The following is a 27231-nucleotide window of genomic DNA, read 5'->3' as shown; positions in this document are numbered from 1 at the left end:
GTATCTCTGGGGTGCCTGGGTGGCCCAGTGGGTTAAAGCCTCTGCTTTCGGCTCGGGTCATGATCCCAGGGTCCTGGGATCGAGCCCCACATCGGACTCTCTGCTCAGCAGGAAGCCTGCATTCCTTCCTCTCTCTCTGACTGCCTCTCTGCCTACTTGTGATCTCTGTCTGTCAAATAAATTAAAAAAAAAAAAAAAGAACATATCTCTGTGAGAAAATGGTTTTACTTCTTCTTTTCTTATCTGCATAACCTTGAATTTCTTTTTCTGGCTTTACTGCGCTGGCCAGAACCTTCAACACAATGTTGAATAGAAATGGCAAGAGTAGACAATACTTGCTTTTTTTTCTGGTTGTATCTGTTTACTACTGCTGCTTAATGAATGAACATATACTTAGTAGCCTTTCTTTTTTTGGCTAGGTTTGTTGATATCTTCATTAAGAATGAAGAAAAACTACTTTGAAAATATTCAGGATATATGCTATTTCTAGTTCTCTTTACCCTAGGAATTTTGTGTCATGTGGTAATTTTCTACTGACACTAATACTTGGGCATTAGTTACAGTTATATACTAGTTTATCTATATTATAGAAACAGATATGGAAGTTTTTGCCCACCAGTTAGAAAGAGTGGAAAGGGAGATCCTTATACCCACAGTGAGCAGCAATGCATTTCAGTCTCCAGCCCCAGGAGGTAAGTAGCACAAAGGCATACCACTGGCCCACTACCCAGCTGGTTTTTCATATCTGCTGAAGCTCATGCTCAAGACTAGCAGGGACCCTGAGAAGGTCCCAGTAGTTCAGCAGGTCCACAGGCCTTAATAGTCTAGACAGTTAAGTCTAACTCGACTGGAATACGAATTCATGGGAAACTTAGCTTTGGCATTTCCTGACTGGTAATCTATTTAAACATCCAAACTTAACAGTGTATCAACTTACTTCTTAAACCCCAAATTGCTGGAAAAATCAAATCATTGCAGAAGTTCCAGTTTTTCCCACTTTAGGAAACCTTTGAGTTCTAAAAATAAGCTGTTCCAAAATAGGACTACTAATTTAATATCATCTCAAAAAAGCAAAAGAGTAAATCAAGAGTTGTAGTTTTCCAGTGCTGGATTTAAAAAAAACCTCTCTAACGCTCCCTAAACATTAAAAAACTGCAATAAAGATGTTGGTAATACAAAATATGGAGGATTCCAGACGCTGATTTATTTCTAATGCAGTACTTTAAAATATCAATTAATCTATAATAAAAATCTACATATAAATCAATATAAAGTGTTAGTCGCTACTGCAGTGAACGTCTGCTCTATTAATCTAATCACAAATTAAAGATAATTTTAGGATGTCCAACAAAAATAATTTAATTAGGTGGGGCTTCACATTTACTTTGGAAACAGCAGTCTGTAATGAATGCTAACAGCTGTTCAGAGGTATGACAGATGGTGGGTGAATGTTTAAAACTAGTTGTCAAAGTTTGGCAGAGAGAGAGAGAAATGTGTCATTTAACAATGTTTCATAACATTGTTAACTTACAAAGTAAACATTTATTCTGCAACAGGAAAATTTCCATGAGATATTGAGAAGATCGAGGATCACCACCAAATAACATTTGCAAAATACTTTTTAACTGAAAAATCCTTTATTTTTCAGTCTAAAAATGCATCTGTCATCTGACAACCCAATGTATCACACACAAGTTGCAACCCAAAACGAACTCAGACTACCATTAAAAGACCCAAGTACACCTTAACACCAATTCCCAACAAAGTTCACTTAATGAGTGACCAGGTAAGGTTAAATTTGTGTAAGTTACACTCACACCTGAAGAATCAATTCAGGGCAAAGTCAGTTTTCCACATAGTAGTGAGCTGAATACTCTCCCCTCAAAATTCATGTCTGCCTGGAGCCTCAGAAGGTGACCTTATTTGGAAATCGGGTCTTTGAAGATGCAATTAAGATGTGGTCATACTGGGGGGCGCCTGGGTGGCTCAGTGGGTTAAGACCCTGCCTTTGGCTCAGGTGATAATCTCAGGGTTCTGGGATCGAGCCCCACATCAGGCTCTCTGCTCAGCAGGGTGCCTGCTTCCCCCTCTCTCTCTGCCTGCCTCTCTGCCTACTTGTGATCTCTCTCTCTCTGTCAAATAAATAAAAACCTTAAAAAAAAAAAAAGATGTGGTCATACTGGATTAGGGCAGGCCCTAAATTCAATGACTGGTGTGTCTTTATAAGAAGGCTGCATGAAGACACAGAGTCACACCCATTCAGAGAGAAACGCCACGGGAAGTCGGGGGCTGAGACTGGATGGATGCATCTATAAGCCGAGGAACCCCCAGGTATCACAGGCAACAAGAAGCTGGAAGAGGGAAGGAAGGAAGCTTCCTTGCAGCCTTTGGAGGGAGCACAGCCCTGCTGACACCTTGATTTAGGATTTCTGGCCTCCCAAACTGTGAGAGAATAGATCCTGTTATTTAAAGCCACCCAGTTTGTGACCCTTTGTTGTGGTAGCCTCAGCAAACTCATACACAGGCCAAACTACCTTTTCCTAGTAAAACTGATCTGTGTATTTTATGCACAGACCATCTCTGCACAGGGCTTATAATTTGTGAAAGCAGACATATGGACCAAGCTGGGCCAAACACAGTTCTTCATTAAGCCTCTTTATCTCTCTCCCCAAAATGAGGAGTGGCATATATATGCCAGATACAACTGGCTGGGGAGCAAACATTTAGAAATTTCTGGATTGGTTTCCTTTTTTTCCTAATCTCTCACTACAGATTAAACCAGGTGTGTTTTACTAGAATTCAGATCAGAAAGCATTTCCCCTCTCAGTACAACCACAATATTTCTCCTTGTGTTTTAATGTAAATTCTCTCAACACAGCAGATGTTTTGTTTCCTTCAAATTTTAATAATATTTCTTCACATTTTCAAGCTTATTATTTTGAAGGCATGACTAGTAAAAATAAAGTACTAGATGATCTGTAGTCTCCTGTAGGAACTTAATCCTGTTTCTTTTTTACAGCTTAAAACTGAGGACATCAAACTTAGTTGTTTAGAGTGTTGCTGAAAGAACAGGAATTATTTAAATGTAATAAAAACATTTCACAAAATGGCTCCGTGGGATTAAGTGACAATCAATCCATGGTCCACAAAACTATGCTACTAGGTGTCACTACTTGGGATCCTTCAAAAAGGAACCAGTGTTGGGGAGCCTGGGTGGCTCAGTTGTTAAGCATCTGCCTTCCACTCAGGTCATGGTCCTAGGGTCCTGGGATCGAGCCCCGCATTGGGCTCCCTGCTAAGTGGGAAGCCAGTTTCTCCCTCTCCCACTCCCCCTGCTATGTTCCCTCTCTCGCTGTCTCTCTCTGTCAAATAAATAAATAAATAAAATCTTTAAAAACAAACCCCCCAAAACCCCAAAAGGAGCCAGTGTTGATTTTGTAAAACAAAATGATTCCAATCCAAGCACGGGCTATGGAACATTAGAAGGAAGAGAAATGAGTGGTCAAAGTTTGAAAAGCTTTTTCTCAAGAGTTGGTCATACTACGCGCCTTCTTAGTTAAGCACTTCAAGTATGAAAAAATTGTTTTAATCATCACATTTCTCTATATGGCAGCTACTTGAATACCTCACTGATTGTACTAGTGAAATGTAGTCTGTTAGTTCTGAGACAAGAGCTTAATGAACTATATTCATGGGTTCTAGATCATGAGAGCACATTCCAATGATGGCTTAGATCATTCACGATGATAGCTTTTCATTGAAGGATGGGTCAGTTTGGATCTTCAGAACCCAGCACTGCCCAGGGACGGCCTTACGGTCAAGTCATTTTAGGGGGTGGGGGTTCACATGTAGCATTTGTCTGCAAAATTCTGCAGACATGGCATCTTTTTCTTGGGTACAGCGCCTTCTCAGTCCATGCACTCCTTTCCCAATTGAGATGCACTGAGAGGGCAGATCCTGACACTGTAGACACATTCTTAAGTTTATAATTCGAAATCCAAATGAACTTTAAGCATGTTTTTCCTAACGCCTAGGAGTCTCTTCTGAAGTTGTGACAATGTCGACCCAAGAACACTGCAGTTATTCAAAGCACATGTTTTCAGTGAGGTCTGAAGGGCTTAGCACTGGGCAATAAGCATGGCCTGGCTCAGTTCCAAAGTCCAGTCTGTGTCTGAGTTCTCTGGCCCTCCTTGTAGAAGCTAGCAATATTCTTCCATTTCCCCTGCAGTCTCAAGCTGGGTAGACTCATATACCTTGTTCCATTAGTCAGAAAAACATAACCTTGAAAACTAGTTTGGATTTCTCTGAGCCTTTCAAAGGCAAAAGGTCCTTGATCTAAAAGGTCAGTAGATCTTAGCAATGCCCTAACCACTGAAATAAATCAAATCTCCATGTTCCGCTACAGCTTCCTTCAAAGAGCTCACTTGCTAGTTCCACTAAAGAGCAGGACTTGTGTGGGAAATACACATTTGCAAAAACCCTCTGCATCCTGTGAAGCAAGGATAGTCAATGATAATGAAGCCAATGAATTACGAAGAGGAAGAAATGTTAAGAGCTCTCCACTAAATGGAATGCATTTCAAAGGCTTTCTGGTACCTGAGGAAAATAACAGTTATTCAAAATTAAACTTATCTGAAAATACCCTCAGATTACTTAATTACACTAAAGAGAAGGCACATTTCCTTATCCTGCTGAGTGCATTTAACTTTATTGAAGGACAACTGACATACATAATTGTAATATATGTAAATTGTACAATGTGAGGATTTGATAAATGTGTACACTGTGAAAGGATTCCACAATCAACTTAATTAACACATTCTTCACCTCATATATTTAACCTTTTTTTGGGGGGGGGGTAGGAACACCTAAGTTCCTTTTTTTAAAAGGAGATCATGCGCGTAGTTAGTAGGTGGGGAAGGGCAGAGAGAGAGGGAGGGAGAGACAATCTTAAGGAAGCTCCAAACCCAGTGCAGAGCCCTACAAGGGGCTTGATCTCATGACCCTGAGATCATAACCTGAGCCAAAATCAAGAGTCGGACGTCCAACCGACTGAGCCAGTCACGCGCTCTGTGAGAACATTTAAATCCTACTCTCTTAGCAGATTTCATCATATCCTATAGCATTATCGACTATAGTCAGTCACCAAGTTATATATTAGAGTGTCAGATCTTACTCATCATATAAGTGGAAGCTTGTCCCCTTTTACCAACCTTCCTCATTTCCCTGGGATCACGACCTGGGCCAAAAGCAGATGCTTAACCGACTGAGCCACCCAGGCACCCCCCCATCTCATTCTTTTCACCTGCTGCCCAATATTCCTTATTAGGGGTGCACAGGCCATGGTTTATTTCCCTGCTGTCCTCTGTTCACTCTTACCCCAGTCTAATGTTCACATCCGTGCATCTTTGTATCTGTTCAGGAGTGTTCTAGAGTAGAGGGATTCTTCTAAGAGAAACGCGTATATATACATATACGCACATATAATTCTTTTTACAGTGACTTGCTAGGCTATATTGCTTTTGTACTATATATTTTATTTTAGTTATGAATCTAAAGGGGATGATTTTCCACATTTCTCACAGACTTAAGACTGAAAATGGGCTGTTATGGTGGACGTCTAGAAATTCATGTAACTTTAAAAAGGCACACTAAATATTCAATTCAGTAAAAATAAATAAGTTAAAAAAAAACCCAGACAGACTTACATCTAGTAGTGTGTGGAGATGCTGATCCTGGAAAACACTGTGTAGAAAATCTAAGTCCTTTTCACTGCAGTCTGTAAGTGCGTGAATTTCTTCCAGGCTGTCCAGCACCTGTGAGACTGCTCCTAAGGGGAACAAACAGAAAAGAAAGAGCCAGAACAGAAAGTCAATGTCAAACTAACCTTTGTAACCTCAATCTTACATTTCAGCACAATGGACCAACAAACATAACTTCAAAGGTTCATGACTTCACTGGATAGACTTAAATGAACTTCATATTGCTTAAGGATAGAGTAGTTTCAGAGAGTTTCTGTCTGTGACAATGTATTTGTGTGCTTTCCATTTTTGGAAGTATACTGAAGCTGGTCTTACTTGAATTAACGAAATGTGTCAACTATAATTGAGCTACTGAAAGATCTGGGTGCAGCAAGTTATACATTGGGAAGAGTGTGTCATTTCTTTTACCCCACAATGTTTTTTGAAATATTACAGAAATCACACAGGTGAGCCTTCTGTACCAGTATACCCTATCAAGAACTGAAGGTAAAGCCACCTGTAGCTCTGAGGGAAAAACCTTTGAAGGATGGGTCCTCCTGCGGAGTAAAATAAGCTTCTTAGGATTTTTTTTCCCCCTTAAAGTAGGCTCCATGCCTAGTGTGGAGCCCAATGTGGGGCTTGAACTCAAGACCCCGAGATTAAGACCCAAGCTGAGATCAAGTCAGATGCTTAACTGAATGAACCACCTAGGTGCCCCAGCTTCTTAGGATTTTTAAGGCTCAAACTTAAGTTAGCATTCTTTCTCCTTCCTTTATGAAGTTAAGGTAATCAAGTTGTTTTCAATCTGTTGGGCCCTTTTCACTCAAAAGACAAAGACAAAGGCTGAGCATACTGACTGACACTTCCAAATACCATATTAAATATTAGGGCCACTCATTCTTGCAGGGCTAAGAAATGGTAGTGGGATCACTTTCTTTAAATTTCTTCTTACAACCAGGAATCCAGAGAGGTATTAGTAGGGAAAAATACATACTGGGGAGCAACAAAGTCACTTACACAGCCTTAAAGAAATGCTAAGCTTATTTGACTCTGTAGACAACATGCACATACATACTCCAGAGAAAGAACCCTAAGAGGCTAGGCATTGGAACATTAGTGTGTGAGAAATTCTAACAGTAAATGCCTCATTGCATGTGTAAGTCTTGGATCAACAGTTTTCAACCAGTGGTGATTTTGCCTCCCAGGGGGGACATCTGACAGTCTGCAGATATTTCTGTTATCAAAACTGTGGTGGTCGTGGAGGATGGTTTGTGCTACTGTCTGTTTAGTGCATAAGGCCTGGGATTCTATTAGACATTCTACAAGCCTCACAACAGCCTTTCACAAGAAAGAATTATGCAGCCCAGAATGTCAACAGTGCTGAGGGTTCAGAAGTTTGGCTTTAGATAAGGAAAAATCTTGGATCTTTCTGCTCTGGAACTCTATGCTGTTTCTAATTGCTTCTGGTCTTGGACCTCATCCAATCACATGCACTTATTGGTGAGAATGTAAATTAGTATCACTTTCCCAGAATGCAATCTGGTAACATGTATGAAAAAGAGCCTTAAAAATGCACATGTACTTTGATTCAGTAATTTCATTTACAAAAACCTACCTTAAGGAAAAAATAGGAAACACAACCAAGATTTACGTATGAGGATATTTATCATATAAAATGGGAGAAAATATCAAATACTTAGAGAATGATTAAATACAGAACAACCATATAATGGAATAAATAACCAAATGGAAATTACTTTTGAAAAATTTTGAAGACCTAGAGAAATCCGTATGATATAAAATTCAAGAAAGAAGAATGCTAAACCACATAAATTGTACATTCCCAGTTATGACTGAAAAAAAATACACAAACTCAGGAAAAAACAGAATGAAATACACCAAAAGCATAACAGCAGGGATTTTTTACTTTCCTATTTATAGTTCATTCTGTTCTTGTCCATATGTTCCAAGTTTTTTACAGTAGAAAAAAAGTTGCTATATAAGCAACTGCTTTTTGCAGTATGCTTTTATTATGCGAATGATTCAGGGTGTAAGCCACAGATCAAGTGGTTATCCACGTGGAAGTTACTGTGGCTAATTTTTTTTTTTAAAACAAATTTGACTTTCTGAGATAATTGTGGATTCACATGCAGTTGTAAGAAATAATACAGAGAGATCTCATGGAATGTTTACCCAGTTCCCCTCCATGGTAACATCTTGTAAAACTCACACGACATCACAACTGGGGTACTGACATTGGCAGAGGCAAGCTACAGAATTATTTCCATCCAAATGAGGGATCTTTCACTTGGCCCTTCTATAGCCATCCTCATTTCCTCCTATCCTATCCTCTCTTAACCCTCGGCAACTACTAATCTGTTCTCCATTTCTATAATTTTGTCATTTCGAGGATGCTATATAAATGAAACCATACAGTATGTGATCTTTTGTGATTGGCTTTTTTGACCCAAGATGACCTCTGGAGATACATCCAGGTTGTTGTATCAATGGCTTAATCCTTTTTATTGTTGAGTAGTACCAAAGTCTTACCATTTACCTATTGAAGGGACTGTGGGTACTTTAAATTTTGAGTAATTATGTCTACCAGGCTCTTGATATTCTTTCACTGAAAACATTAAGTGGATATCAAGTAGGATAAACAAAGGTACAAAGGACAAATCAGTCCTCATTTCTCTTTCTGTTCCTGAAAATGTATTAACCAAATCCACTTCCTTCTACCTGTTCTTCTTGTGAGTTTCACTTTGTTTTGAGCAGGGAAAACAAAACAAAACAAAACAACCCTCTGTAAATTAGTTCAAAGCCAGCTCTCTCATCATCCCTTACTGAAAGCCTTGTAAAACAAGGGATGATGTGAAAAAATTAGTTCCAATTGTCCCACGGAACACTGGCCCCAGCACATCAATAGCAGGGTTAAATGATACCAGGTTTATAGGGTCACTAAAGCCAGTTCTAAACTTTTGGACTTGACAAAACTGCAATGACAGAAATACCAATGAAATGTCTTTTGTACATTAAAGAAATTCAACAGATACTACAGAAACCCAATTATCATTTTCACTCCATTACCTTAATGGAATCTTACGTAGTTTTTACGGTCTCTACCAGTATCGCTTACCTGGATACATCATCTAGTGGCAGTTTATTAATACTATAAGATGAAAATAAAACCACCTTGTATCTAGTGGATACCGAGATGGCAAGTCTAACCACCTGGAAGCAGTTCTGGCTGTACCACTTGCTCATCTGTGAACCCCAGAGCTCCACGCAATTCCTGTCCCACCAGCGTGCATACTCCATGGGTGACCCTACAGGTATGCTAGGTCACTCTTCTGTGCTGTGATGTCCTTAAGGCATGTCTATATTTGATTCATTTTAAAACATCCACAAAGCATGCCCTGAATTAAGTTCTAAGGAAACATCATCATCATCATAACAGGGGCTCCCAGTTCTCAACTGTTTATTACACGCCAGGCACATCCTCAGGACAACGCAGTAAGGTAGATATGTTACCTGACCTTCCTAGACAGGGAACTGAGGTTCAGAGAAGTCAAGGAAGGTCACAGCTAGAAATGGTAGAACCGAGACTCAGCCCCAGCGTGTCTGGCTCTGAAGTCTATGCTCTGCCTGACTTACTGCATGGAAACATGCAGGAGAAACAGCGACAAGAAGCTGCCTGTGGTTTATGCATGGGTATGGAGGTTAGACAAGAACCTGATCCTTGTCGGGTCAGACAGTCACTGAAATCTTTAGTGAACATTCCTGCTTTTTGCCAGGTGCCTGGCAGGGGCTTCTGAGAAAACAGGGATGATCCCTGGCCTTGAGGAAGGGGCTCTCAGGGATCCTATACCCTGAAGTAAATGATATACAAGGGGAAAAAAACAAACTATCACAGAAATAGGCTGCCTTGTGAGGAGCTGGCGCAAGCTTAGAGAGGAGGTGGTTGAGCAGGAATTCGACACCTCCACCCGGGGTCTCATCTGCTCGGACGGACCTAGTGAATGGTTTGCTGGAAAGCACAAGGCATCTGTTAGCCAAGGTCTCCAGGAGGCAAGACCCATCAGCTCAACGGGTCAATTTATCCTCCTTGGATCTTGTCACCATTTCTGAACTGATTTATAGTCTTATCTTCTGCTGAAATGTGGTTAACCTTGTGGGTTTTCAATCACGAGAGGAAGCCTTTCCATACCTATACTCGAGCTACCTTTTTCAGTTTCTGAAAAATGCCCCAAATTTTAAGTTTCTGAAATTAGGTAGGAAAATTACAGCTTTTCTTCCATTTTTCCCTTTATCTTCTACATTGAATAAACATATAGTTTTGGTCTAACCTCAAAATCTTTCTTTGCCTTTGATCATTTTAACACCTTCTGTTCTGTTTTCTTTCTTTCTTTGGGTATGAGCAGCAGAACCACAGAAAAACATTCTTTGTCTGATACATATGTATCATTGATACCTGCAGATCAGTACCAAACCCATCAAAATGTCCCATAATTTTTCCATTCATTATCAAATGTAGGTGTACATAAAGACACTTCTGGGGCAATGGAAAACCATTGCTGTTTGTTTTAAACACTGAGACAGTAGTAATAACAAAGGCAACACGACCTAACACAGTACAGCACACATGCAGGCTCTTAACTGCTATTAGTATTTACTTTGTGGATTAATACTGTCCTATCTGAAAGAACTCTTCACTTTTCTCAAAAACTGAAAAGGATTTTTTTTTCTATAAAGCCTTTGAATCAAGTTGTAACTGCCCTAAAAAAAAAAAAAATCAATAAATAGCACACGAGTTCACTTCGGAGGGTGATCTGTTTAAGGGTGGGACTGTGGGTATTTTATTCATGTTTGTACTCCAGGCTGCACTTTGTTAGGGAGCTTTGTACAAAAAGACACAACAATATGTGTTTGATTAAGACGACTTTTTCTGAGTAAATGCTGAAGAATTCATAACATAACACGTAACCACAGAAAACAGCTTCCTTTACAGCCCCATTTCCTTAAAGTTGTAATACAATTATTTTGATACTTAAATCTGCAGAACAGTTTATAACTTCCAAAGTGCTTTTATACTCATGACCTTATGTCATTCCACAATAACCCCGTCCTGTAGGCAAGTGTTTTTATACTTGCAAAACTGGAGGCTCCCTAGGGTCATCTGATTTTGGGGCCACAGCTGTGAGCAGAAGAGCGAGTCCCCCAAAGTCAAGTCTATAACCCTGAGTCCCTCTACTACAGACTGGCTCCTCCAGAAACCATGTTTCACCCTCAGCAACACATCGGAATAATTTGCATCGGGTAATGAGAGGATATCCAATTTCTAGCTTCTCTTTAATCTCAATTTTATTTCCCACATAAGGTTTATTTTTGTGGGCCTTGGTCCAAACTTTCAAATGATAAATTTATTAGACAGTAACCAAGCCCTGCCTTCGGGATAGTATTTTATTTTAATTTCTGCACAATTCATTTGGTGATCAAGTTTGCATCTAAAAATTAGGTTGATAATCATACACTTTAACTGTGAACATCAATTCATGTTATTTTTCATTTGTTTCAAAATGAGCAGCAGAGGGGTCAACATTACTAGACTGTACCCCTAAACACTTCAGCATAGATTTTAATACTCCTTTTTCTGTCTCAGGTAAAATATACACAGAGTGAAATATATAAATTTTAAGTGTACCATTCTATGAATTTTGATAAATGTATATACTACATACATCTTATAATTGCATACACACATATGCAGTTATTTAAGTAACAAAAATTTGTATGTGTATATTTAAAAAATTATGTATAGATATAAAACCCAATGGCATGGAGCAAATTCAGCATCTGAATCCAGTCTAGCTTTTTCTGAAGAGCTAATAGCCTCCTTCCTCTTGTATTAGCAATCCCAATTATACAACACTGAAACCACTACACACACATTCCTATCACCCACTCAGTCAAAGCCCCACCCACAACAGTGTTTAAAAAAATCTGCTTGCTGAAATGTAATTTATTAAGTTAAAATTCACCAACTTAAGTGTACATTTCCATCTCTCCAAAAAAAGTTCCCTCTTGTCCCTTTGCAGTCAAATGCTTCCCTTTCCCCCTCTGGACAACAGCTTTTATTTCCACCATACAAAGCAAATTCTGGTTAATGATCAAGTTATAAGCAATAGTGAAACCTGTAATGGACATTGTATTTTAGACTTAAGCATTCTACTATATCCAATTCAAGCTATGAAAACTTACACATGGTGATAATTCCTTTAGATTCTTTATGTGTATCATGCAGATATCTCAAAATTTAGAATTAAAAGAAGTAAACTCTGCAAATGGATTCTATAAGAGTACAGATGCTATAATTCTAATGTCATTATGCTTGTTAAAATGGTCTGTTTTCAAATAGCAGCAGCACTGGGCACAGATTTGTCAAAGTACTTCAAATAAAAAATCTGGTTAAGTGCCCATTCATAGAAAACTTTACAACTAAGGAAAAGCACTACTTGATACCTCCAAGATGCTTTCATTTCCAAATGCCATGATAGGTCTAGTTAACAAAACAGGAGAGGCATGACAAATCTAGAGAAACAAAAGTAGGTACAAAGAAGTATTCACATTCTAATAGTCATTAACTTGTATGTGGTGCGCAGCCTCTAAGATGGCCCCCAAGATCCCTGCCTCCTGGTATTTACACCCTTGTATAATCAAATCCCTTCCCTGGAGTGTGGGTTGGACTTATAAACTCACTTGCAATGAAGAGAATAGGGCAGAAATGATAGGATGTCACTTCCGAGATAAGGTTATAAAGACTGTGGCTTTTGTCTTGGGCACTCTTACTTTTGCCCTTCCTCTTTGATCATTCATTCTGGGGGAAACAAACTTCTGTGTTGTGAGCAGCCCTCTGGAGAGGCTCAATAGCTAGTAAGGAACTGAAGCCTGTCAACAACCATGACAGTGAGTCTGGAAGAGGTTTCCTCTACCTATCACCCACAGCTGGGCCTTCTGATGAGATTGCAGCCCTGGATGACTCTTTGACTGTAGTCTCATGGGAGATCCCAAGCCGGAGGCACACAGCTAAACTATGCCCAGATTCCTGACCCACAGAAACTTTGAGAGGATAAATCCTGCTTTGAAATGATTCAACACAAAGCAATAGACAATTAATGTACTGTGAGATTAAAAAAAAAGATTTTATTTATTTGACAGAAAAAGACAGGAAAAGAGGGAGCACAAGCAGGGGGAGTGGGAGAGGGAGAAGCAGACGCCCTACTGAGCAGGGAGCCTGATGTGGGACTCAATCCCAGGACCCTGGGATCATGACCTGAGCTGAAGGCAGACGCTTAATGACTGAGCCACCCAAGCGCCCCTACTGTGAGATTTTTATATTAAATCAGCTGCAATTAGAGCTACAAGTAACAAATGTAAGAGGATGTGACAATGTATTCAATTATTAGCATTCAGATTTTCTAATTTATCATTGTTTCCTATATACTTACCCCCAGTAAGCAAAATGTAGAGATAAAGTTTTATCCTATCGTCTTAATTGAAATTTTTGAAATAATTGTAGATTCATATGCAATTGCAAGAAATGTATACTTTGCTCCGTTTCCCCATTGGAAGAATTTAACAGAACTATAGTATAATACCATACCCAGAATACTGACATTGATACAATCCAGCCATCTTATTCAGATTGCCTTAGTTTTACTTGTACCATTTGTGTGTCTAATTCTTTTACATACTTTTTACTTTAATGTTGTCACATAATCAAATTGTGTCCTTTTGTAATTCAAATTTAGCCATTATATTAGTCCTTATAAATGATCTTTCTGATGGTAAAAGTTGCTGAGACACATGAATTCAGGGCTTTATTCCACAGCTCCATATTAATTAACTAAAAATTCAGTCAGTTATAGAGAGTAAAAAAAACTGCTTATAGATTATGTAATCATCAAAAGAAAATTCACTTACCCTGAAACTTTTCTTGAAAGCAAACCATAAAATAAAATGTTACCCTTTCTCCCAAATTAATGTACTTGTGCTTGAAATTCATATGTGAGATAATATTAAATGCAATTAAAATTTTAACACTGCCTATCTTCCTCTTATGAAAGTGAGGGAGGTTAGTATTATTTGTATGACAGTGCTTCAGGAAATCAGTACAGCCATGTTTTGATTTTATGGTCAGGCAGTGTTAAAATTCATAATCAAACATCTAAACAAACAGCCAAAGAGAAAATCAAGCTGCTTATGAACCATGCAAAGCCAAACACTTTTGCATAAAAGATAAAGCTTAGAGGAAAACAAAGGGATACCTACTTTCTGCTGCTAGGAGTCCTACGAGGAAGGCAGCATATGGACAAACAACAAACAGTATGGTTTTAGAGCAAGCAGGTTATCAAGCTGCAATTGGGCCCAGTAGATGAGCCATAAGAAGCACGGTCCCCCAGCTGAGCCCAAAGTGAGTCCTTGTGTTCCATGAGCACATTCCCTGGGACTGTTAAGGATTTCAGTCATTAAAACACTGGGTTGGGATTCTGACTTCTTTGATTTGAAATATGAGAAAAGAACATTTCTACTTTGGATTGTTAAGTAACAAAGGAAGGATACACTGTATATCATATGATTAAACTCAACAAATTCTAGTGAATGTATAACGGACTAATTTTGATAAAATAGAAAAAAATAATCTCTTACATAAAAATTGTTTTACAATGTACACAGCATATCTAAATATGTTAGACTCTTTAGATGACAGATCAGGAAATGTATTCATTTTAAATTCATTTTTCAATTGTGCTATTAAATAAAATTTGGGGGGGGAACCAAAATAGGATTTTAATTGTCAAGCAAAGTCATTAAAAAAAAAATGACCTACTTATCATTATTTCACAGGAAGAATAGAACAGGCATTATCCAAAGATGAAAAACAGACTGTCCTTCTCAAGAAATAGCAGTTGGTAACCTTACATGGTTCTCTCTCTAACCCCTCCTTCCTGGAACCCTCACCCCTACCCAACAAACACAGCCTTGCTGATCATTTTTCTCTTTTTGCCATGAGAACTTTCAGGTGAAGTTAAAAGGTGCTTTGTGTTTTGTACCATAAAACAAACCCATGCAGATTTAAACAGAAAAGAGTGGAACAGTTAATGTTGGAACTTAAAATAAATGATGAGAAATTTAAGGATTAGAATGACATTGACAAGAATTTAGGCTTGAAAATGAAAACATTTAAAAAATGAAATGAAAAATGAAAATACGTGTGTTAATTTATGGGAGTGTAAAGCTCTTATGTGAGTCCAGACAAGATATATAATAGGCTTTCTGCAACCAAGCATACAACTATCACTGCTGGTTGCAGAAAAGGAAGTTTGCTGGTAGAGAGCTATTTCATAAATGATGCTGATAAAGTAGTACAATATCTCCCTTTAAATGACTTAGTATTAAAAATTAATTTTAGGAACATATGAATAATTCTTGATATATGAGAGAAAGTTATGAAAGTATTAGAGTATTCTTCAAAATGTTCCTTTGTCTTTGACTTCATAAAAAATTTCCTTTTCATTTAGGGGAGGTGATCAAACGCATACGCTGCATAATGATTCCTTTGTCTTTTATTCAGAGCAGCCTGCTATTTAAAAATAATTTAGAGGCAGCCATTCGCATGTCAAGTGAAGATATAGACTGCTTACAAGATCATTAAGATCCCGAAATTTTGGAAAAAGAAGGTGTGACTGAAGGAAAGGGAAGCAAGAGGGAATGTGAAATTGTGAACAACTAATTCGAGAGCTTGCAGGCTACCCGCAAGACTGTGGGAAATTTCTTTTTTGTTTATAAAGCAAATGCTGCAATCAGAAACTATTTCAACTGTATCATTTACAAATTGAACTGGAAAGCAAAACAAAAAAAACCCCTGGGCGATAAAAACGTATTTAACAGAAAATAAGCATGTCTGTAACTATAGACCATTCTCTTTCCTGATAGAATAATCCAATTCTTTAACAGAAGGGGACACTTAAGAGCTCGTTAAACTTTTGCTAGGCATAGGTACATATTAAGGGGTTAACACTAAAGATTAGGTCTGTGAAGCTATTGCAAAGACCACATGGCTCTCTAGTCCCGATTCCAAAGATGAAAACAGTATTTGATCTTGACCTACAATCTTTCAATCTATTCCAAATTTGTGACTGTATCATGTAGTCACAGTATGATATAAAACCATTACTGGATCCATTCCCTCCAGATGGGTCTACTGTAAACTGAGTGTGAGAAGAGAAGAGAGGTTTGAGCTAACCCAAATGCTACAGCGGGAGGGAACAAAATGGACTGGCAGAGGAAAAGACAGACATGGAACAGCAGGGAGCATGGGAGAACACATCTAGAAACACAACTACAGCTTTGCCTTTCATGTGGTAAGGGCTCTGGATAATCACAAAGTCAGCACAAGAGGAAACCAGCAAGACCTTCTCTTCAGAGAGTCTTTTTTCTAAGATTCCCATTTCTGATCATTTTTGGAAATCACCTTTACTCAAAAGAGGAAGATTCACATCCCAATTGGTAAAGGTCAAAATGAGGAACTACATAGCTACAGGAATGGGAAACCTGATCCTGTTCGTTTCCACAAGGTGTAATAAGCACATACGTGTATAAACAGAGAGAAGAAAGAAGCATAAACACTGATAAATGCTCATGGTTCCAAGAGGAGAGAAGCATTAGCACATCCATTCTTCCTAGACTGCTAATAGTGAACGACAAACCTCATGCTTTAGGAAGGGCCCTGGGCCTTGAGTCCCAATGGTAATACATGAATACTGACTTGGCAGCCCCAAAACTACAAAAATTAAACCAGCAGCCCAAAGTCAACCACATGGCAAATACTGAGTGACTCTAATGTGAGAAGGAAAGAAAGCTGAGGGCAGAGGACATACGATTCAGATGTAAATATGTATGTACATCAATGAAATTTAAAGAGTGTAACAGACATATACATGCATTTACATAAACATGTAAATGGATACTGTGGATTTTTAACAAATGGTCCTTGAGAATACCTCACTAATAAAATGGAAATCTGAGTGTTTTATAAAATAATTTTGTGAACACTGGTGGTTTTTTTTCCCCCCAGGAGTACCTATATACATTTCATCCAAATAGGTAACTCTTCTATGTTCTTCTCCCCCGAATGCTTGTATACATGTGTTACAGACTTTACAAAAAGTGAAGAACTTGTAAATTGTTTTGAGAGAGAAGTCACAAGATAGTTTATATCGAAAGAGAAAACTAAAAGGGTTGTCTCAAAGTCTGATCTGCTATGGCTGACATGGGGAAAATCATACAACAGAAGTTTTTTGTTAGGGTATAAGTCAATAAGAAAGATCCAAAACGAATGACCACCATATTGGATTGGATGAAGTACTATGTTGGGTCTGGAGTGGAGAAAGGGGGTAAAGTATTTCTGAGGTAAAAAGAAAAAAGTAAAATGTTTTGGAGCAGCAGGGGAAAGCAACTTCAGTAGTAAAATTAAAAGGAACTAGACACACGTGGATGGGATTTGGTTGATGACAAACTTCCTTAGAATTCCTTGGGGGGATCTAACTAGATTCATAGGAAAAGTTTATTCACAATTGCAGAGAAAGGATGAGACACCAAATGATTCACACTGGTGAATGAATGAACGGTCCAGTTACCTGAGGAGGTAGGGTCTTCGGAAAAATCTGGCAACTCTTCAGGAGGATCCCCGTAGAAGGAGTTGAATTTGTGACTTGACACAGCTGCTAGTACTGCACCCTAAAACAAAAAGATGGAAGAAAAATTAAAACAAATATGTAAATACAAAAAGGTTCAATAACAAACTAAAGGAGTATTCAGAGAGTCAAACCTATAGGAGATGACAGCTAGAAGAGGGGTAGCTTTTAAATGATTTTGGATTCCTTCAAATTAATCACATATGCATACACGAGGAGAACACTGGTGGGGCTGGGGAAGTATGTGAAACCTTTTACATCTTGAACTTAGCATGTACCACAAAATGGAATATTCTGCAGTCACTATGAAAGGATGTTGAAGGATGTTTAATAAAACAGAAAGATGCTTGTGAATTACATAAAAAAGGTTTCAAAACAATCTATGGTATGATCTCATTTTTGAAAAACAAAGATTAATACAGATATAAAAGACTGAACATATATAAAAATGCTAGCAGCATTATCTCTGGGAAGTAGGAATGAGTCCGTTCTCTTTTTAAACATCTTTTGCCCCTCCCTCTTTGTTAATAGGGACTACGTGGTACTCTAGGACAATAATTCTCCATCAGGCCGCATAGTGGAACCAAGTACAGGCGCCTCTTAAAACAGCATACACAGCTTCCCCCGACTCCTCGTTGAGAATTACTGTACTATTGAGTGCACGACACCCCTTCAGACTGCTAGATGGAAGAATGTCAGGAACCGTGACAGTAACAAGAACAGCACTAAAAGTTATTTTGTGAAAATGTTCAGTTCTGCAAGTCTGTTAGGCGTGGGTCAAAATCTGGGTATGTTCCACGGCTCTGCCATTTTCCAGCTGCCTGATACTACTTGAGTTGATTATTTAACCTCTTGAAGTCTTTCTCAGTTGTAATGTGAAAATATTAAAACTGACATAACTTACTGTACAGGGCTGTCAAAAATCATACTGTATACGAAAGTGCTTTGCAAACCGTAAATCATTTTGGAAGTGTAAACCACCACTAGGCTTACCGATATATCACTAGAACATGAGCACAGCCTTTTGCTGGTCCAAGTAGAATTGCTCATTTAGGTAGTTAAAGTATCAAATAACTTAAGTAGTCTAAGTCTAAATTTTAAATACTGAGGGGCACCTGGGTGGTTCAGTGGCTTAAAGCCTCTGCCTTCGGCTCAGGTCATGATCCCAGGGTCCTAGGATCGAGCCTCGCATTGGGCTCTCTGCTCGGCAGGGAGCCTGCTTCCTCCTTTCTCTCTCTGCCTGCCTCTCTGCCTACTTGTGATCTGTCAAATAAATAAATAAAATCTTAAAAAAAATAAATTTTAAATACTGGACACATGGATTTTTCTGCAAAGAAAGAAAAAAAATCTTTTTTTTTTCTTTTAAGAGAGGGATGGGGCAGAGAAAATCTTAAGCAGCCTCCCTCACCAGTATGGAACCTAACATGGGCTCAGTCTCACAACCCTGAGATCATGACCTGAGCCAAAATCAAGAGATGGAGACTTAACTAATTGAGCCACCCAGATGGTACGCCCCCCCTTTTTTCAGAGAGGGAGAGAGGGGGGAAAAAGATAAATTTTTTATGTGTGTAGGCATTTATTAAATACATGAAAACATTAATAGAAGCATGTTTCCACAAGGTTCATTTTGGGGGGCCATGTTAGGGTTTCTTTCTACAAATATACATGGAAATGAATTGAACGCAGAAAGGGAAGGGAAAAAAAAATAGAGAGACATGATCTTGGTGATACTATTCCAGGCAACTTTTTAGATTTCCTTTTTTTTTTTTTTTTTAAGTCATCTCTACACCCAACGTGGGACTTGAATTCACAACCGCAAGATTGAGAGTCACATGTTCTTCCTACTGAGCCAGCCAGGTACCCCAACTTTTTAGACTTCTCGAAGTCTAGGGTTAATGCATGAGAGGTCCCTATGTGGAACATTATAGTCAGTTACTACGATGAAAAAAGAAACAGCACCGAATGTTGAGTTCTTCTTTCTATAGTAGAACCTTATTTCATTTCACATACACACGTGTTCCCTAAAAGCTGGGTGGGAATGGAATTTTTATATATCAAAAGTTTCCCACACACTGAAACTACATTTTAGAGATGCTTTAGTTTTCTTTCCAAATGAAGTTCAACTGAGTTTCTTAATATGTTGAGTTTATGTTTCAGGGCCTGTTCCAGCTACTACTGTGTTCAAAGATTTAGAAATACTTATGCCAGGAAAGCACTATTTAAAAGAGCCTTTAGAGAGGTAAATTCTTTTAAGACAATAGTAGCAAGTTCCTAATTTATGTCTTATGGTTAGCAGTTTTCTTTATTTAGTTTTCTAAACTCAGTGACTGCATGTAGTTTGAATAGTCAATGCAAAGCTATTATGTAAAACAGCAAAATGGTTCCAAAACAGTTTATGGATTTATAGAATTATAACCTTAGTGGATGAGTCATTCTAAAAGACTCATTTTACGTGTGAGGAAACTGAGGTCTGGAGAGGCTTTGCAACCTGTTAAGGTTGCTGCCAACTTAAGAGATAAAATCAAGCATAAACAGAATAGAGGTCCTCTGACTGCTCTCCCAGTTCAAGGGTTTTTACTATACCAGGTATCAGAAATCTTTTTCTGTAAAGGGCCAGATGAATATTTGAGGCCTGCAGGGAATCTGGTCTCTGTCGCAACTATTCAACTCTGCCACTGTAGCATGAAAGCAGCCACAGACAATATGCACACTGCTGTGTTCCAATAAATCTTTATATATAAAAGTAGGCTACGGGCCAGATTCGGTGCCCAGGCCATAGTGTGCCTCCTCTTGTACTAGACTATTGCTATGAAAGAGACTGGGTACAACGACATCAATATAGATTTAAAACAGGTAGTTCTTCAAACTTGTCAGTTCATCAAATCCTTCACAAAGAAGTTTTCTACCTACTTTAATTTAGATGGTATACTTTAGTAAGTTCTGAAATATAACAAACATGAATTAAGAAGACTATTCACAATCTGCTAAGACAGCAGACATTAAAGATACAATTTTTCACTAAGCAAATTAGGCAGATTCTGAATTCAAACAAAAAGAGAACTGTGGTGCCTGTGTGGTGCAGTTGGTTAAGCGTCTGACTCTTGGTTTTGGTTCAGGTCATGATCTCACAAGCGTGGGATCGAGCCCCATGTTGGGCTCTGTGCTTAGCACAGTGTCTGCTTAAGACTTTCCTTCTCCGGGTGCTCCATGTGATACATGCCCTCCTTAATACGTATTAACATGTATTGCATGGAGCACTGGGTGTGGTGCATAAACAATGAATCTTGGAACACTGAAAAAAGAAAATTTCATTAAAACAACAACAAAAAACAAAGTTTAGACCCTTAAGATCTGTGCTGGCTGACTGAACCATTAAAAAAAAAAAAAAGATATTCCTTCTCCCTCTGCCCCTACACACACACACACACACACACTCTCTCTCTCTCTCTCTCTCTCAAATAAGGAAATCTTTTTTTAAAAAAGAGACAGAGCTACAAGTAATAATTCTCAACTCAATCCTAACTATTGTTAATATGTCAAATATCAAAGGGAATGCTCCCAGTTAGATGATTCTGTGTCTCATTTAGGAAGTGGAAAACAAGAAAACGGTTAGCTCAGACTTCTGCTAAGTTAAACTACTCGATGCACTTAAGGAGGTAACACAGTTTTCAAGAAAGGAACAGGAGAGCGGTGCCTAGATGGCTCAGTTGGTTAAGTGTCTGCCTTCGGCTCAGGTCATGATCCTGGAGTCCTGGGATTAAGCCCTACGTTGGGCTCCCTGCTCAGTGGGGAGCCTGCTTCTCCCTCTCCCTCTGCTGCTCCCCCTGCTTGTGCTCTTCTCTGTCAAATAAATAAAATCTTAAAAAAAGAGAGAGAAATGAACAGGAGAGTGAATACAGATGAACTGCTGACTTGACGACAATAGCCAAGTCCCTTTTTGGTGCCCTAAGCTCAGAAACAAGTACCATGAAGCCTGATAGACACAAAAGCAGGGAGGTACATTTTAAAAAGTCCAAATACCAAATACAAGTTTTGAAATGACATGAAGAATAACTGGCTTTGCATCCAAATGGCAAAATAAAACAGAGTCATACTGTAATATACTGAGGGGGCAAAACCCATCACAGGGTTATACAAATACTCATGTCACGTAAGGATTTGAGAAAGGATCGTTTTATTAGGGTTCAACACTGAACTCTAAGCCCTAAAAAGGGTGAAATAGAACTTGGAGAGGTTGAGGCTGAACAGAGATGACCAGAAGGCTGGATAGCCATTTCAATGTAGAAATGGTAAAGGATTTGGGTTGATTACATGTAAGAACTGGGTCCTTGATGATGATGAGGTGAGATGACTGATGACGTCTAAGCTCCTGGCATCTCCCCATAGAGTCATAGGCAGTGTTGTCATTCGGTCTAGTCAGCACAGTCAATGTGCATAGGACCTCAAATGCAGGTTTAAAACAGGGAATTTTACAACGTTAAGTCGGGATATCTGACTAAAGGAGGCTGTGCTATCTTCTCTGAAGAAGCTGAACAATAAGACTTGTTAAGTGTAGCAGATATGACTACATTTAAGAGCAACTACACAGAATAGGTATCTTAGGAATCCTTTTGGGTCTGTGTAGAAGTATTTTAATTTTTTTATTTTTAAAGATTTTATTTATTTATTTGACAGACAGAGATCACAAGTAGGCAGAGAAGCAGGCAGAGAGAGAGGAGGTTTTAACCCACTGAATCACCCAGGCGCCCCTAGAAGTATTTTATAAAGATGATCTTTTAATATACATAATAATGTTCAAAAGCTAGACTGCCAAACTGGGGAAGTAATACGTTCTATATTTCAGAATCAGAAATTAATAGAATTGCTTTGTAAAATCAAGAGAAAGATCAAAATCACTTCAATTATTATTTCTGGAAGTGTTCATACCACAAGAACAGTTTTCACTTTTCAGAGTCATTGGTGCCTTCTGGGTAGCAGACTTGCTGCTCTGAGTAGGTAGAACCCACAACCACTGTGCTAATTACTTACCCCGTCTGTACCACTCCTTGCTACAGGAGAGGACTGTATGTAAATGCTGGCTTTCCTTAGGGTGCAAAGGTCCCCGACAAATCCCTAAGTTCATTGTTGTTGAATTAATAGAAAGGGGAAGACTGCCAAAAGGCAGCTATTAAAGCTTCCTGGTTAACCGCGCAAAAGGCGATGGTTAGGTGCAAGCATTACTCTTGGAGGTGCTAGGATTCCATGGTGCTGGACAACAGAACTTTCTGTGCTGACGGAAATGTTCTATACCTGTACTGTTTCATACAGTGGCCACTAGCCCCCATGTGGTAGTGAACACTTGATACATGGCTACTGCAACTGAGAAATCAAATGTAAAATTTTCTTTGATATTCATTAAAAATCATCACATATCGCTAGTGGCTATTGCATGTACAGTACATCTCTATAAAGTATTGGATAATGGCATTCCTGAGGTTTTTCTAGTTCTACAAAGTTCAGGAATTTGAGGGGCTGACTGGTAATTCAGAGAAGCAACAGGCTATACTTTGGCAATTTGCAAAATCGATAAAGGAAAATTATAGAAAATTATCAGAAATCTCCCTCACTTTCTCTATGTGCAGTGTAAGGAATAAATGGTTTTATCCTCTAAACTAAATTACATGGATTATACTTACCATTTCCTGAACTGAATGCAATACATTTACCCAAATACAGAATACTGCTTCTATTTTATTTATTTATTTTTTTTTTGAGAGAGAGCACGCACTTGATTTGGGGGGGATTAGGAAGGGACAGAGGGAGAGAGAGAATCTTAAGCAGGTTCCATGCCCAGTGTGGAGCTTGATCTCACAACCCTGAGATCACAACCTGAGCTGAAATCAAGAGTTGGATGCTTAACCGACTGAGCCACCCAGGCACCCCTATTGCTTCTACTCTTTTTTTTCCTTTACAAAATTTCTTCGACATGCTTCACTGTAGGGAAATTTGCTTTCTAGAGGTAGAAATAATTCATGAAGTAACGCGATGATTTCTGAAACAGATTCTTTGAGTCTCTTCCCTAGACAAGCTCAGATGCTGACAGACATTCCCCTAGCACTGCCCCCCACCCCCAAACCTGACTCCTGGCTTGGTAACTACAAGTAGACAGCACCCAGGGTGACAGCAGAGGTGTATCTCCTTAAGAGAAACCCCCGAGCACAAATTTTCTAGACAGCCTGGATCACAGTCTGTCTTGTGCATCTTATGTTAATATTCAACTTGAGAAAACAGGATTCTCATATCTAGTCTTATACTGAGGCCTACAGTATTTATTAAAGGAAGTATTGTTTGTAGGATTTTTTTTTAAAGGAAAGTATTAAAAGTCTAGAGCTTAGTATAAAACAAAAAGAGGGGGAAAAACCCCAACATCTGAAATCTGGTAATCAAAATGAGAAATGCAAATTTTCTGCTGTCACTCAAAGATGTAGAACCAAATAATGAAAGAGAGGAGAAGAAAAAGAAGTGTGTGATAATTTGAATCACATGCAGGTTTCCATTAACTTTTTAAAAATCTATATGTGAAAGATAGTCTGAAAATGATGTTAATGTTAATTCTTCAAATAATTCTCCCATTAGAGATTTATCATCTCCTTTGGCCTACTGAGAGGTTACATGCCAAAACGAATGAACAAATATGGAAAGAAATACTTTCTGATTGTTGAGTATAGATATTACTGTAATGAATAATGAGCCATTATCTTGAACTTTCAAAGTAAAATGAGTGATGTTTTATATTCTGGCATACAAAAGTTCCACAAAACTTTCAGAATGAGAAAAAGGTTCAACCTCAAAAGTAAAACTCACCAAAAATACATACAAATTTACTCAAACAGGTATAAGTCTTTTGGAGGGCAGGTTGTTTATAGGGACCAAAAGTCTTCAATACACGCATATACTTTGATGCCAACAATTCCACTAGCACAAAAGTTACCCTAGGAAATTAATCATAGGTATACATAGTTTTATTAATGAAAATAGACAATACAATAGTATATGGCTGTGGAAAATGGGAAGTGATCCCTGTGTCTAATAGCTGGTTAATTAAGTTATGATATATACAATATGATGGAATTTTGTGGAACCATTACCGTTTGTGCTTAAGAGTAATGACTCTCAATAAGGTGGCCATACCATAATCAACCATGAGACTTTTTTAATAAATACATGCCCCTCCAACCTCTAGCATAACTAAGACTGAGGGAGGGCTGGTCCCTTGGGTGAGCTGGGTGGTGCAGTGAGCCATGGTTACTATGGGAATGGGTCATATCCCTTAAGTGTACTGAAAAGGCAACCAGTATGTAAGAAAAGTATTTTGTCATATGGTTAAAAAAAAAGTGGGCTATGGGAAATTTACATAAAACTAAACATTTTAAAGTGCAACTCAGGGGTGCCTGGGTGGCTCAGTGAGTTAAGCCTCTGCCTTCGGCTCAGGTCATGATCTCAGGGTCCTGGGATTGAGCCCCGCGTCAGGCTCTCTGCTCAGCAGGGACCCTGCTTCCCCTAACCTCTGCCTACCTCTCTGCCTACTTGTGCTATCTCTCTCTGTCAAATAATTAAATAAAATCTTTAAAAAAATAAAGTGCAATTCATTAGCTTTCAGTACATTCACGATGTTGTACAGCCACAGTTTCTGCCTAGTTCCAGAACATCACCTCCCCCCACCCCCAAATCCTCATAAGCATTAAGCAGTCACTACCCAGCACCTGGCAATCACCAGTATACTTTCAGTCTCTATGGATTTACAGATATTAATACCTCTATTCAAATAAATGGAATCCAATATGTGGCCTTTTTTTAAAAAAAATTTTTATTTATTTGACAGAGAGAGAGAGATCACAAGTAGGCAGAGAGGCAGGCAGAGAGAAGGGGGGGAAGCAGGCTCCCTGCTGAGCAGAGAGCCTGATGTGGGGCTCGATCCCAGGACTCTGAGATCATGACCTGAGCTGAAGGCAGAGGCTTAACCCACTGAGCCACCCAGGGGCCCTCCAATATGTGGCCTTTTATGTCTCTTTTTGCACATGGGATATCCAATTGTCCCAGCACCATTTGCTGAGAAGACTACTCATTCCCCCACTGAATTGCCTTGGCATGTTTATTGAAATCAACTAACCATAAATATAAGAGTTTATTCCTCAACTCTCAGCTGTGTCCATTGATCTACATGTCTACCCCTATCCCATACTAGTACCAGAATCCTGATACCTGTAGCCTTATAGTTGAGTTAGTATGAGTCCTCCAACTTGGTCCTTTTTTTCAAGATTATTTTGGCTCTTCTAGGTCCTTTGCATCTCCATATGAATTTTTAGGACCCATCTGTCAATTTCTGCTTAAGAGCTTGTGTTTAATCTACAGATCAACTTGGGAAACACTGTCATCTTAATAATACTGAAACTTCCAGTCTATGAACATTAAATATCTCTCCATTAATTTAGCTTTTCTTTAATTTCTCTCAGCAATGTAAGTTTACAGGTCTTGTACTTCTTTTGTCAAATTTATACTTAAGCATTTAATTCTTTTTGATGCTACCATGAATGGAATTGTTTCTTAATTTTAAGATTATTCATTGCTCATATATAGAAATACAATTCAATTCTGTATACTGATCTTGTATCCTGTGACCTTGCTGGACTTCTTTGTTATCCCCCACCCTTTTTAAAAAAGATTTTATTTGTTTTAGAGAGAGAGAGAGAAAGAACACAAGCAGGGGGAGGAACAGAGGGCGAGGGAGCTATTCTCTAACAGACTCCATGCTGAGCGCACAGCCTGATGTGGGGCTTGATCCCAGGACCCCAGTATCATGACCTGAGCCAAAACCAAGAGCTGGACACTTAACTAAGCCACCCAGGTACCTCTGTTTGTTATTTCTATGAGTTTTTTGTGGATATCTTACAATTTTCCACATATTGGATCATGTTATCTGTAACCAATGACAGTTTTACTTTCTTTCCAATACGGTTATCTTTTGTTTTCTTTCCTGATTGTACTAGAGCCTGAGAATATGTATTTTTTAAGAGGTTCCAAGGTGATGCCAATGCTGCTGATCTGGGGACCACACTTGGAGATCCACTGCTTTAAAGAACGTCTATCTCATGATGGAAATGACACCTGATGTGCGTCATTGAAGGGAAGTAAATGTTTCTTTTTTTAAATATTAACATATAGTGTATTATTTTCCCCAGGGATACAGGTCAGCGAATCATCAGGCTTACACATTTCACAGCACTCACCATAGCACATACCCTCCCCAATGTCCATAACCACACCACCCTATCCCTATTTCCCCACCCCCCCCCCCCCCCCCCACCCTCAGTTTGTTTTGTGAGATTAAGAGTCTCTTATGTTTGTCTCCCTCCCGATCCCATCTTGTTTCATTTTTTTCCCTCCCTACCCACCACGATACCCTGCCCTGCCTCTCAAATTCCTCATATCAGAGAGGTCGTATGATAGTTGTCTTTCTCCAATTGACTTATTTCGCTCAGCACAATACTCTTTAGTTCCATCCATGTCATTGCAGATAGCAAGATTTTGGGTTTTTGATGGCTGCATAGTATTCCATTGTGTGTGTGTGTGTGTGTGTGTGTGTGTGTGTGTGTATACCACATCTTCTTTATCCATTCATCTGTTGATGGACATCTAGGTTCTTTCCATAGTTTGGCTATTGTGGACATTGCTGCTATAAACATTTGGGTGCACGTGCC

At 38.8% G+C, this 27231-nt stretch overlaps 1 protein-coding gene across 1 annotated transcript in view; it reads right to left on the bottom strand.

The window, feature by feature from the left end:
• The window catches only part of CASK (calcium/calmodulin dependent serine protein kinase), a 357555-nt gene that overhangs the window by 66043 nt on the left and 264281 nt on the right, over positions 1-27231 (bottom strand). The window contains exons 9-11 of the mRNA XM_059385265.1: positions 17438-17537; positions 14070-14087; positions 5709-5830 (exon numbers count right to left, since the gene is read on the bottom strand). Of these exons, the coding sequence (XP_059241248.1) occupies positions 5709-5830; positions 14070-14087; positions 17438-17537 (240 nt within the window). The remainder of the gene's footprint in view (positions 1-5708; positions 5831-14069; positions 14088-17437; positions 17538-27231) is intronic.

Source organism: Mustela nigripes, chromosome X (assembly GCF_022355385.1).
Source record: "Mustela nigripes isolate SB6536 chromosome X, MUSNIG.SB6536, whole genome shotgun sequence".
In the NCBI taxonomy this organism is placed as follows: Eukaryota; Metazoa; Chordata; class Mammalia; order Carnivora; family Mustelidae; genus Mustela; species Mustela nigripes.
Note: the sequence above shows the minus strand (reverse complement) of the source record. Positions and strands in the feature narration are given on the sequence as shown.